The sequence below is a fragment of the Penicillium subrubescens genome (assembly GCF_028828155.1).
Source record: "Penicillium subrubescens strain IBT 31985 chromosome Unknown utg000007l_segment0_segment0, whole genome shotgun sequence".
Lineage (NCBI taxonomy): Eukaryota > Fungi > Ascomycota > Eurotiomycetes > Eurotiales > Aspergillaceae > Penicillium > Penicillium subrubescens.
Genome location: NW_026643157.1, coordinates 3,330,583 through 3,343,778, shown reverse-complemented (window position 1 = coordinate 3,343,778; position 13,196 = coordinate 3,330,583). Strand labels below are relative to the sequence as shown.

Sequence of the window (13,196 nt, the reverse complement as noted above, 5' to 3'; positions counted from 1 at the left end):
CAAACTGGACCCCCTTCAATCACTGCCTTTATTCACTGTAGTTTCTCCAGGGTCAGAATGATCCTTCAATAATAATAATAATAATTGCCATCTTCACGAATCCCACGAGGATGAAACCAGGATCAGAAGAAATACTTAGAAGGCGGTGTTCCGCGACCGAGGGATATATCCCCCAAACATCCCCCCCTAAAGTCAACTAAAGTAGTTTCCCCGCCTCAACCAGAGTAAAAACGCGCTTCGTGCCGTGATCTGAGCTTCGATGGTCCAGCCACTCGAGCCACCCTGGAACTAACTGTACTTGCTAATTTGCTAGTGGTCTTGCAAGTTTGGGCGGTTTGGGGCCCACGGATAGAACTGTGGCCCCGACGCCCCGATGTCTTAGCGCCAAAATCCAGTCATGCTGTACATAACGTACTATAGAAAGCTTTAGCCTTTATGCGCTGGTCGAATCCGTGAGTGAGAAGATTAATCCTGAACAAGAATTAGAAAAGTACTGTACATAAGCTGATGATTGTCCAGCATCAGCGGCGTTTTCCAGACCCCCAGGATCGAATCATGATATAGTTGATAGTAAGAGTAATAGCTACTCGTAAAGTCGATCATGCCGCGGACATAACGGTTATATTCTGTCAAAGGGCCTTCGTCCATACAGTACGGAGTAGATATGAATCCATTCCCAAACACCTAGAAGCCTTTATTCATTATTATTCTATTTCTAACTATATTTCCCCACATTTAAAGCAATAGTGCATATTCCTAAAACCAAAACCAAAACTAAAACTCCGTTCTCTATTCATCCAAGTCCCAGTCCCCGCAACCGCAACCGCCTAAACGGTCGCACCAGTGAACCACTAACCACCACGATTCTCACATCCTTCGGAGAAAATCCAAAAGGTGGATGCTTAGCTTTTTCTTACCCTTCGCCTCCGGCGCCAAGCGGAGTCCGAACCAAACGCCCACAGACAGCCAACAGCCAACTCCCGATAAATCCGTAAAGTGAATCGGAGTTTTATGGATATAACCGATCGTGAATAAATTGCGTGAGAATGGGGAACTGATTTGCAAGTTGCCACGAAGGATGGGAATTGTATCGCGGGATGCGATTCGATGTGATGCGCCTAGGCGAGGCGATAGACTTCGGAAGTGGAAGTGGATTGATTGATTGATAGAGGCGAGGTAATTACTGAACCACTAGGATAATTTAGTTAAGTTAGGTGCTTAGTATTTACTTAGTCAGTGAGATGATCATGCAGGGTTTTTTCTTCAACAGTTCAGCAGTGAGTATTCCGTATTCCGTACATCCGTATGTACATACTCTACTGTACGTATACTCCATGCTAAGCTGCATATGTACTAATGTCCCAAGTACATACGAATTCATATTGAACCCTTCGTATCTCAGATAACCTAATCTCCCTCGAGTCATCATCCCCAAACTCCCGTAGGTAATGTAATAATGATAATGCCTGCCTGTTTCCGCCCAGAGGCGCTGGAGTTCAGCTTCCGCTTTCCTTGGGCCAACGGAAGTCCGGGCCAGTAAGCGGGCACCGTTAGCCTGGTGCCTACTCTTGACCCCTAGAAGAGAGCAATCTATCTCCACTCCTCCACTCCAAGTGAGGCATGATTTACTAAATTGCTTTCGCCCCCTAGGCCAAGAGCGGTGGATATCAGAGGACTAGAGGAGTGATTGGAAGAGCCTCGGCTGTCTCATCCCGACAGGGCAATCGAAACCCAAAAGGCGCCAAGAAAGTAGAAAAAAACAAATAACAAACCAGAACAAAGAAAATCGAAAATCGAGCGAAAAAAAGAAAAGTGGAAATAAAAAGAAACATCGAAACCTGCGGATCTCCCGTTGATCGACACGTCGCTTGGATGGAGACTGGAGTGGGCTGCTTCACCCTCCAGGAGGGATAGTAAAAATGATGTAAGATTGGTCCGAATGACGCCGTACAGAAACGGGAGGGGGTCTGTCCTACCCACCCTTAGTTGAGAACAGCGCCCCGAGGGCTGGCCCCGTGGGAAATCTGATAATGCTAGCAGCTATGCACATATGCACGAATGTGTAAAGGTGGCCAAGAAAAGAAAAAAAGAAAGAAAATATAGTAAGTCCAACCCCCAAAGTTCAAACCCAGTCCAGTCCAATCAGCGCCTCCAAGAGAAGGAACCCAAGTACCTGCATGCTGCGAACCTTGTAGGTCCCTCCCATCAGCCTTCAAGCCTCGAAGCCCCCAGGGCTTCCACGATGGGTGCCCGCCCCCAGGGGGCCTGATATAATAAACCCAAATAAGCCAAGAAATCAATAACCCGTAACCAACAAATGCCAGATGGATATCATAAATGCGAAAAAAAAGACGGCGAGAACCAAACAAATCAAAAGGGCCTCACAGGCCAAGAAGAAAAAAAGAAAAAGGAAGAGGGTTTGGCGAATGACGAGTAAAACAAAGAAGGCGTTGCGAGCCAATGCCATCTCATGGCGGATGCATCATCGTCCATGTCGCTGCATCGCAGTTGACCTCCTCAAAGTTGTGTAGCATGCTGAATCCCATCGAGGAGAGACAGTCAAAATTGCCATCACCGTCAACCTAGAATGTTGTTAGCAAGACATTCATACTTCATCAAGACCCTGAATGATAATGAGAAAAGAGGGGAGTCAACATACACAGTCCATCACCACCGCATTGGCATTCAACTTGCGAATCTGCTTGATAGCCAGCAGAATCAACCCCTGCATGACGGTGGAGTAATCATCCGCAACCGGCGAGATAACTGGCGAGGAGATACCACCGACAGTAGTCTGAGTAGCGCGCAGAGCAGGCATATGCTCCGCCAGCGCCGATCGCTCATTATAAACGACGATACTGCCGAGAATCATATCATCGGCCGAGCGCTTGGCGCGGATGATTCCGCAATTGGGGGCGCCACCCAAAGCAATCCGATAAATGTCAGCGACACCTTGACGGGCATTGGTCTTGATGTGATCAAGAATCGCACGGGCATAGTCCCACCCGTAGACGAGGTCGTAGACCACATCGGCATTCTGCAGCGTCACGGTGAGGCCATCGGGTGGCGTCCAGGTAGCCAGATTGCGCAGGATTACACTGCAGACGGGGCGTGAAAGCGACGTATTCCAGCCCAGGTTGGCAAACCATTGTCGTAGTCGCTTGCGCTCGACGGAGCTGGCAGTCGGGATTCCTAGGTAAATACCGGGTAGTCTAGAGCCGAGCTGGAAGCGTTTCATCCCTTTGCGCTGGAGTAGGTTGCGAATGGCGCGGCTGTGCAGCGAGTGGCCGATGGATAGCTTGCGGCGTGACGGGTCAACGATCAAACATCCAATAACACCTGTGCCGGTGGATCGAAAGAAGTAGGTTGCACAAAAGCCGTACAGTGCTTGTGTACTGCTATTGCGGACCACAAAGTGCGCCTCTTCGATATCTTCTTTGCGCAGGAGGAAGCTGCTGGAGGTAGCACCAAGGAGCTCAGAGCGTTGCCCTTGTGCACAGTCCTCACGGACGGCATCGAGCAGCGCATCTAGACCGTTAGCATCTCGCTCCTCGTTCCAATTCTCCACAAGCCAATGCTGCCGAGATTGATGGATCTTCTGGCTGCGGCTGATTGAACCGGGTAGGCTTCCCGTGGGTGTCAAGTCGCCATAAAGAACCTTGACCAGAGCCTGGAGCGCGGTCTCTGTGAAGTCGTAGGTGCACACGTAGGTACCGATCGTGGAATCCATGGCAAAGTCATATGGAGAGCTGACCGCAACCACGATCAAGGGTTTCTCACAACGCTCCCCTGTGGCGGAAAACTGGTTCTGGCATATCAAGGAGACATGCTTGGCAAAGGCCTGCTGATATAAGTTTCGATTTGCATCAGCGGTGACCACGATGACCGCGCTGGCTCGCTCAATAAGGTCTTCGTGGATGGGCCTCACGCCGTTGTGTGTATACGATGTATGAAGGACACGTCCGCTCCTTTGCCTCGAGAGGGACCTCCCGAGTTCTTTAAAAACAGTTTCACCACTCATGACGGAAGCTGATCGTTCGATCGCTGTCTGATCCATAGTAGGGCCGTGATTGGTGTCCTTTGCGGATAAGGACACTGCTGATGCAGCCAGGGGTTTGACCAAGGGGGTCAAGAGCAAGAGTTCCTCACTTGCATCGATGATGTTGGAGAGAGGCAGGAGATTGTTCTTATCGCGCATCACAGTAATGGAGCTATTATAGGCGCGTGTGGAGAGGTTAGTATGTGATGGCTGCATTTGTGTGAGAGAATGAAGACCCGGCGGGTTCAACGCCTGTTCCCAAGACGTGCACCGAGACTTCAAGTTCAGAATGCGACGAAGCGATTGCTCGATTCGAGGTCGTCCAATGATGCCGTTTTCCACGCCCAACTTCAGTCCATTGATTGCCTCCTGTTGCACGGGGAATGACCGACACAGCAAGATAACATCGCAACCGGCATTCTTCGCCATGACCGTTCCACCACCAACACCAATATTATGGGTGAGGGCCTCCATCTCCAAACACTCTGATACCACGACACCTTGGAATTTCAAGTCCTTCCGGAGAAGTTCGTCCACCACCTGGTCACTGAGACAGGCATGCATGACATTCATACCGGCTGATGACATGGATACGCCACCGACCATCATGGCATCCAGGCCCTGCATGATGGCATTTCGGAAAGGAACGAGCGCGGTGAGACTGAGTTGTTCCAGAGATTCGGTGATGATGGGCACGTCCGTGTGCGAACCGAGGAACTCGAGGTTTCCGTATGAAGGGAAATGTTTGCCGCATGTCGCGACCCCAGCTTCCTGATAGCCCTTCATGAACTGTACCCCGTATTGCGACACTTCCTGCGGGTCATCGCCAGAGGTGCGCACGCCCAACGGCTGATTCCGTACATTGGTCAAGACATCTAGAACGGGACCGAGGATCCAATTGACACCGACAGCCTTTAATTCTTGCGCGGTAGCCTTTGCAACCTCATGCGCCAATGATTTCGACCCCGTTGCGGCGATTCCCATGGCGCTGGGAAATTGGCGAATGTATATCTCATCGTACAAGCTATTCACGCCGCCATTCTCTTGGTCGAGCACGATAAGTAGGGGCACGAGATGACCGGCATCTCGAGCGATGGTCTGCAATTCCAGGACCAGTCGGGTGGCCTCCTCGGCAGCTGTGGGCGTAAAAGATCAGCCAAAAGGTCTAGCCAGGGGAGATGAGATGGATTCTCTTTTAGTCCTTCACGCGCTCTTCTCATCCGGGGTTTTTCATATCGGACGAGCACAGGATGCACAGTTAGAGGGAAGAAGGGAAAAAGAAGAAAGCGATTACATTTCAAATTCTTAGCGGACAGAAGGACAGATCCCAAGTGGTAGTCTTCGATGAGCGAGCGAATCTGAGGGCTAACGGAAGTACCATCGAAGCCCATCATAAAGAGCTGGCCCATTTGCCTGGCATTGCCACATGGCTGGTCAGCACGATCATGCACATCATCATAGCCGCTTCAGGTGTCGAAACATCCCGAAGAGGAAATAGTTTAAATCGCCCGTCCGGCGCATTTGGGGTTCCACAGGGTCGTGAAGAATTGGTGGGTGTGGGCGCAGTGGATGTACAAGTAGATAGAAGCTCCGGAAAAAGGTGATCAACATACCTGTCTAGATCATCCCAGCCCGGGGGCAGCATGTCCTCTTTCGGGGCCATGGCCCTGGGGGAATGAGGAATGCCAGCAGTATCCCAGGAAGCTTGGAGGTCGTGGGCGGGGAGGAGTGGAGGAGAGTGGAGGGAGCTGTATGTTTGGTGGTAGACGGCAGACTGGGGTGGTGGTGTGTGAGTGTGAGTGTGTGAAGTGGGTTGGGGTTTGGGTAGATGGTGGTAGGAGCTGAGCTGTAACCTGCAACCGGGCTCAGTGTCTCTCGAGGTTGAGGTTGAGGGCCCGAGGATGACACTCCGAGGTCGCAGTCAGGTGACAGCTGTCGGGGAACGAAAAGCAGTCGCAGGAATAAGCAAAAGCGCACTGGAGCGGGAAAGGGAAGGGATGAGCTCCAGAGCCGCAATCGGGGGAGTGTGACAGGCGCGATAAGAAGGTTGGCCCCGGCTATTTCGTTCTCCGCCTTACAGTAGTGGGTAGACTACTGTATGTAAGTGCATAGTAGTCACATAACTAATAAAATGTATTCTACTAGTCAGTTGATAGGATATCATCAAATGAGTTTATTGCCAATATACAACAAAATAAGGATTATTAAAATTACATCCTTTGTACTCTTAAAAGTATAAAGTCGGAGGAAATTAACTGTTTGATCTCTAGTGTCTCCTGGTTCCTCGTGCCCTGTTGATCCCTTGCCTGGATTAAGGGAAATCTACATTATAGCCGGGAAATTAATTCCCCTCATGTGTTTTAGTCTATCCATTCTGAAATCAAGCAGTCACGGGTCAATGCGGAGTCCGTTATATAAGATTAATAACATTAATTGGGATTTTACTGGTCCATGATCAAATCGTAACTACTCTACGGAGTAGTACCTACCGTATCATCATCTTAGAATTAGGTCACGTGACTGTAATTACATACCCGTATGGTACCATACCGGGTCCCGCTGCGACGCTACAGGGTTACACTCCCCGGTTTTCACGGGTCTCGCTCGTTTGCCGACTTCACCGGATGCAACTTCTTCTAACCCCGATGGAACCTTCACCTTGGGATCTGCTCCACTCCACCTGATGATGTCTTGTCAGGAAGTGATGTGGTGTAATAGAGACTCGACTTGGACATTCTTCCTGCTATTGTTGGGCACCACATGGTCAATCATCTGCGAATTGCGAACAGGGTAACCAAGCGTAGGTAAAAATGGGTTTATGGGCGGTAATAGATTGCCGCGATAACTCCATATCGCATGCAGGAAGATACTACATCCACGGAATAGATATCATGATGACTCTATAGCACCTATGATATATGCTACCTGATAATCCTGGGAGGCGATAAAATGAGCACGCCCCACGAATCAGACACAAAGAAAGTGGCTCGTGGACCTCCATTCTCGGAGTCGACGTCAACGGTTGATTCCTGACAAGGCCATTATCATTGGGTCCATTTCCCACATGGCGCATGCGACGATACATTTGGGGAGGAACCGATCCGCAATTAAACCTCGACGTAACGGACGCACTCAGAACTACAGTCCAGAGAGTAAGAAAAGAGTGTGGCCCACTACGACCACGACACGGTAGATCTTCTTTGTCACTGTCGTACATTGCACTCTCGACGTAACCAATCCATGGGCTGAGCCCCGTTCTGCTTTTTATCTTTGCATCTTCTAGTCCCTTCATCGACTCATTTCACTTCCCAGGCACTCTTATCTTTTCTACTCTTACCTCTTCAACCTTTACACCTTCTACACTTTAAACCTTTCAACCCCTCTCTTCCCCTCCACCCCCTTGCTTCGCTGCTCGAGTTCCTCTTCATCAGCCCTACTGATATCAGTCTTGATCTACACGTCCCGCTGACGTAACCACGATGTATGCGCTCATGACTCTCACCATTTCTACCTCACTTTCAGAAAAATCAGAACTGACCAGAGTTGTTACTCTCTCCAGGCGTGTCATCATTCGTGAGGACCCTCAGGCGGTCTCGGTGTACATTGCCGAGTACATCGTCAGTAAGTCATACACTCTTCCCTTTGCTTGGCGCAAGCCGTCCTTTCATATACTCCGCGATAAAACTAACAGTTCCCTTCTTTCCAGGTCGCATTAAGGCATTCAAGCCAACCGAGACCCAGCCTTTTGTCCTGGGTCTGCCCACCGGTAGCAGCCCGGAGATCATCTACAAGATCCTGGTCCAGCGCCACCGCGCCGGCGAGATCTCATTCAAGAATGTTGTGACCTTCAACATGGTAATATTCACCCCCAAGCACCTCACACCAACCCAATCAATCGCATATCCTAACACTCCTCTCCAGGATGAATACGTCGGTCTACCCCGCGACCACCCCGAATCCTACCACAGCTTCATGTACAAGCACTTCTTCTCGCACGTCGACATCCCACCCCAAAACATCAACATCCTCGACGGCAACGCGCCCGACCTCGCCGCCGAATGCGCCTCATTCGACGCCCGCATCGCCCGCTACGGCGGCATCGAGCTCTTCCTCGGCGGCGTGGGACCCGACGGACACATCGCCTTCAACGAGCCCGGTTCCTCACTGGCCAGTCGCACCCGCGTCAAGACCCTCGCCTACGACACCATCATCGCTAATTCCCGCTTCTTCGACAACGACGTGAACAAAGTGCCGCGCATGGCCATGACCGTGGGTATCCAGACGATCATGGACGCGCGCGAAGTTGTCATCGTCGCGACGGGCGCACACAAGGCTTTTGCCGTGCAGAAGGGTCTTGAGGATGGCGTGAACCACATGTGGACTCTTTCCGCGCTGCAATTGCACCCACACCCGCTGATTGTCTGCGACAAGGATGCCACTCTGGAATTGAAGGTTAAGACCGTGCGCTACTTTGAGTCCATTGAGCAGGCTGGAACGGATGCGCGTACTCAGGGGCCCCCATTGGTTTACCGGCCTCGTACATACGTGCCTGCGCCGTTGCCAGTGAAGAAGGCCTCCGGCCTGACGACGCCCGACCGTACACCCGTCAAGGTTCCCAAAGACCTGCGCATCAACACTGAGCTGCACCGCGCTATGGAAGAGGATGAGTTAACGCCTGACAGCATGTCTTCGCGGATGGTGGACTCGGCGATTGGTGGGTTAGATGGAGCTTTGAAGAATGATTTGATCTTTGATCGGATGGGTGCTCGTATGACGACTCTGTAAAGATGAGCATGGGCATTCGCATGGCATTTTGCACTTTTCGGGAATGCGGAATTGGGGTTTTCTTTTCTTTTTCTTTTCTCATACTGGCTTTGGAGAACTGGGATCTGGGTTTTTCTTTTCTTCACTCTTCTATCTGCTATTTTAACTAGGGACTCGACATGGCTGCAGTGTTTTTTATCTCTTTTTTTTCACATTCGATCTACCCTTGTTCTTTTCTCAAGATCCATCAGTTCAAGGAGTTTCAGTTCATTGCAATTATCATGCCTTCTGGGAAATTCGCGTGTGACTAGTTTATTATTCTCATTTAGTCATGATCATCTAGGCATTAACTAAAATCAACCGATCTGATTCACTTCTCCCATACAATGATTCACCCAATCATCTCATGTAGAAGGGAAAGAAACTTTGATCCGAATGGCATGCTACAGCTGCCGATACAGTCAGTAGTGGCCACCCTTGTGCAAGTATTGTTGATACTGCCTTTAAGACTGGCTGCATTTTATACCTTGATTCAGTCTGTTTTTGAATACCCCTATGTCACTACTCCTCTCTCTCTGTTTCTCATTCCACGTCTCTTTTCACACAGTACTTTTCGAATTCAGCCTGACCTTGCATTCTATTGCAAATAAAATGAATCCTACCTTAACTATACGATTTCTGATTAAATGTTATTTAGTGGCCGAATCCAGACCACTTTCTACAACAGTCTTTATATTTTATAGTACGTCTTTAGAACCATCGTAGATATATTTAACACAAAACTAGCATACACACGATACTATACCTCTAAAATACATATTGAAAAATATACTCTACCTATGTATGTAGATCGATTAATAGCTGTCACAATGTCGATCAATCACCAAGCAAAGATCATCAAAATAATGTAGAGACTGTGGTAGGCCACTCGGTATAAAGAGGAGGTACTTCCTCCTACAGCCTCTAATCATTTTTATCTTTTCCTTCATCATTTGCTTACGTCTTGAAGATTGCATGAATCATGAAGATTCTTCACCCTCCTCTTTACGGTCATGCTTACGACCCTGGTGGTTGCGTCGCCTATGGAAGAGTCTAGTACTCAGGTAACCCAAGACGAAGCCGGGAACGTAAGTGGTTCATAAGCCCAGGCCTGGAAGATGAAATTCAAGGATAACAAGGCTAATCGAGATTGGATATGGATAGGCCGATGCAGACTATTGTTACGAGTGCAATTGCATTGTTGTAAGTGAATTATTTAACTCTGGAAAACAAATCAAGAATAGAGAGCTGATCAAGATGGGATATCAATAGCAAGCTCTCAACGCGAAGAGCCGATCGTGCAGAAATTGCAAATTTTTCTACAATAGACCCATTTTTGGGCTCTTTGATGGTGATTCTCCTAAGAGCGAGTAACTTTATGGCCTGAGAAATGGGTGTTGTGGAGGATTCTTAACGAGATGGATCGGGGAGGAAGGCTGGGTGTGATGTGGTGTGGGGTGTGTGTAGGGTTAAGAGAGTTCTTCTCTCACTTTTTATAGAGTGTGTTGTTAGTGTGCACGAGATTCATTATTAACACTTACTTACCCTTACGAAGTTAGTTTCGTACAGAGTCTCCATCATCTCCCCTCTCTTCATTTCCGGTGCTCAAGCGGCGAGCGAGTACGTGATCTTCCATGAAGGCGATCATTGATTCATTGGAGTGATAGGAAATAACTGACTAGTCAATCTCTTAGCGCTATACACCGACAGTTGTAGTTAGATACTAGACTACTAGCTACATAGACTCTGAAAAAAGAAACTCGTGCAGTACACAGTTATGTACCATACTTCTTTTCTGCTCATGGGATAGATAGCTTCTTAGCACGCCTGTCTTGCACTTCAGTAGGGGGTTGGCAGCTTTCACGTATGGTTGTTTGTGATCCGAGAATGTATAGGCTGCCGTTGAATGGTAGTCTAGGTTAAAAAGAAACCAACAACGCCATTGGTTAAAGTTCAATACCTACCAGCCAAGTCATGAAGCCGACGATCATGACGAGTTTACTACAATACGTCCTTGATGAGGTATAGTCATTACCGACATAATTCTGCCTAACTAACAGAGCGGTAACATGGCAAGTCTAAAGATTTAGCGTCTAACTGAATTCGAAAGCTGCTGTATCTTTCTTGACGTCTTTCATAATATCACCCCCGACATGTCCATATTACTTTTGAAATGCATTTGATCTATCCGAATATCATTATATGACCTAAACCCCAATTTTCACACATCACGTCGTATACATTATAAACCAAAACACCCAGTGAACACCTTCACACCTTTCAAGTCTTCCTCCAACCCTCATAGCTTAGCAAAAACCGTCGCCACAGCCCCACTCATATCAACAAGGGTACTCTTATTCTGCAACCAAGCCTCAATCCCCTTATGACCATTCTCGACACCCAGACCGCTCTTCTTCCATCCACCGACAGCCATCTCAGCAGGACTCTCGCCCCAGGTATTCACCCAAGTGATACCAGCCTGCAACTGGTCAATGACGCGGTGGGCCTGGTTAAGGTCCTTTGTAAACACGCCCGCAGCAAGACCCATCTCCGTAGCGTTGGCGCGACGCACAGCCTCGTCAACGGTATCATAGTACAAAATTGACATGACAGGGCCGAAAATTTCCTCCTTGACGATGCGCATGTTGTCAGTGCAGTCGGTGAAGATGGTCGGTTTGACCCAGAATCCTGCTTGAAGGTCTTGCGGGATATCGGGCTTGCCGGGGCCACCGGCTAGCAGTGTTGCGCGGTCATTCTCGATGCCGTGGCAGATATACTCGACGACCTTTTTATAGTGGACTTCTGAGCTGAGGGGGCCGAAGTTGGTCTGTTCGTCGAAGAGCGGGCCAGGTCGGACAAAAGAGATTTTCTCGAGAAGGCGTTTCTCGAAAGGGGCCTTTAGAGAGCGGGGGACGAACACGCGGGTTCCGTTTGTGCAGACCTGGCCGGTGCTGTAGAAGTTGGCCATCATGGCGCCGTCGACGGCGCTTTCGAGGTCGGCGTCCGGGCAGATAATCAGTGGGCTTTTACCGCCCAGCTCCATAGTAACATATTTCATGTTGCCGGCGGCGGCGCCGGCGACCTTCATACCGGTTGACACCTGGCCGGTGAAGGAGACCTTGGCGATGGTAGGGTGGCTGGTCAGGTAGGCGCCGACATCACCGGCTCCGTTGACCACGTTGAAGACACCGTCAGGCAGACCGGCCTCGGTGTAAATCTGGGCGAGGGTTTCGCCGTGTAGAGGCGTGAATTCGCTAGGCTTGTAGACCATGGTGTTACCGGCAGCCAAGCAAGCCGCGGATTTCCAGAGGGCACTAGAGACAGATAATGAGTATCAAAACCGGTTCTTGAAAGTGACTAAATATTCAGCTACGAATGCAACTCACATCTGAATAGGATAATTCCAAGCACCAATACCCGCGCAAACACCCAAGGGTGACTTCTTCGTATACACCCAGGCATCCTCACGCAGCTGTGTCGTCTCGCCATTCAACCCACCACCACCAATAAAGTTGGCATAATACTCGAGCACATCCGCACCCGTCACCACATCCACAGTACTCGTCTCCGTAAAGGCCTTGCCCGAATCCAAAGTCTCTATCCGAGCAATCTCATCATTGCGCTCCCGCAACAACGCAGCCGCCTTCTGCAAGATCCGAGCGCGAGCAATATACGTTGTCTTGGACCAGACCTGGAAGGCACGCTCTGCCGCCGCAATCGCAGCATCAATATCCGAGTTGGAAGCAATCTGGATATCGGCCAGCGGGGTTGCAGTAGCAGGGTTAATGGTTTGGAAGGTCTTGCCGGATGAAGCGGCGTGCACCTGGCCGTCGTAGTAAAGCTGACGGGTCGGGAAGGGGAGGGCCATGACGGAGGAGAGTCAAGGGTGTAAGATATGAAGTACGAGCTGTTATCTGACAAAAGTTCACAGATCGATATGAAAAGAGTTTTTGTGGCCAGTGGTTCGTTTCGATGAGAGTCCTTCTTTATCGGGGAAGGTGGTGGCCATTCGTCATTCTACTTTGTTCTGCAGGACTCACCGCCTTGGACCTTCGGAGTTGAGCCGGTCCAATTTTTAATTTTGTTACACAGTTCAACTGTTAAAGCGCGGCATTGTGGGGCGCAGCGCGGCGACTTGCACCAAATGGGATTAGCATTGCCGCCGTGCATTAGCGTGTCCAGCCTTTTGGTCGTGTCGATGAGCCGGTGGCGGTAAAGAGGGGCGTTGTAGGCGTTGGTTGGGAATTGGGATTCGCCGGTTCTCCGTGGTAGTCATTTCCGCAATTGTGAAGGGGACTAATGGACAAGATGAAGACCTAGCATAGATGGTCCTCTCTATTAAGGGCTTAGTCTC

The 13,196-nt window shown here is 49.6% G+C and overlaps 3 protein-coding genes across 3 annotated transcripts; 1 reads left to right on the top strand and 2 right to left on the bottom strand.

Annotated features, from left to right (window-relative positions):
* Positions 1 to 2,468: 2,468 nt before the first annotated feature.
* Positions 2,469 to 5,702, bottom strand: N7473_010978 (putative beta-N-acetylglucosaminidase; the record flags this gene model as incomplete). Its single annotated transcript, XM_057156917.1, has 4 exons — positions 2,469 to 2,582; positions 2,660 to 5,175; positions 5,334 to 5,452; positions 5,653 to 5,702. 4 exons carry the CDS (start codon positions 5,700 to 5,702, stop codon positions 2,469 to 2,471), a joined length of 2,799 nt encoding a protein of 932 aa, XP_057005572.1.
* Positions 5,703 to 7,518: 1,816 nt separating this feature from the next.
* Positions 7,519 to 8,824, top strand: N7473_010977 (uncharacterized protein; the record flags this gene model as incomplete). The annotated part of the gene is made up of 2 exons (XM_057156916.1): positions 7,519 to 7,660; positions 7,746 to 8,824. The coding sequence occupies 2 exons, from the start codon at positions 7,519 to 7,521 to the stop codon at positions 8,822 to 8,824; spliced, it is 1,221 nt and encodes a 406-aa protein (XP_057005571.1).
* Positions 8,825 to 11,141: 2,317 nt separating this feature from the next.
* N7473_010976 (NAD/NADP-dependent betaine aldehyde dehydrogenase) lies at positions 11,142 to 12,710 on the bottom strand (the record flags this gene model as incomplete). The annotated part of the gene is made up of 2 exons (XM_057156915.1): positions 11,142 to 12,156; positions 12,229 to 12,710. 2 exons carry the CDS (start codon positions 12,708 to 12,710, stop codon positions 11,142 to 11,144), a joined length of 1,497 nt encoding a protein of 498 aa, XP_057005570.1.
* Positions 12,711 to 13,196: the final 486 nt, after the last annotated feature.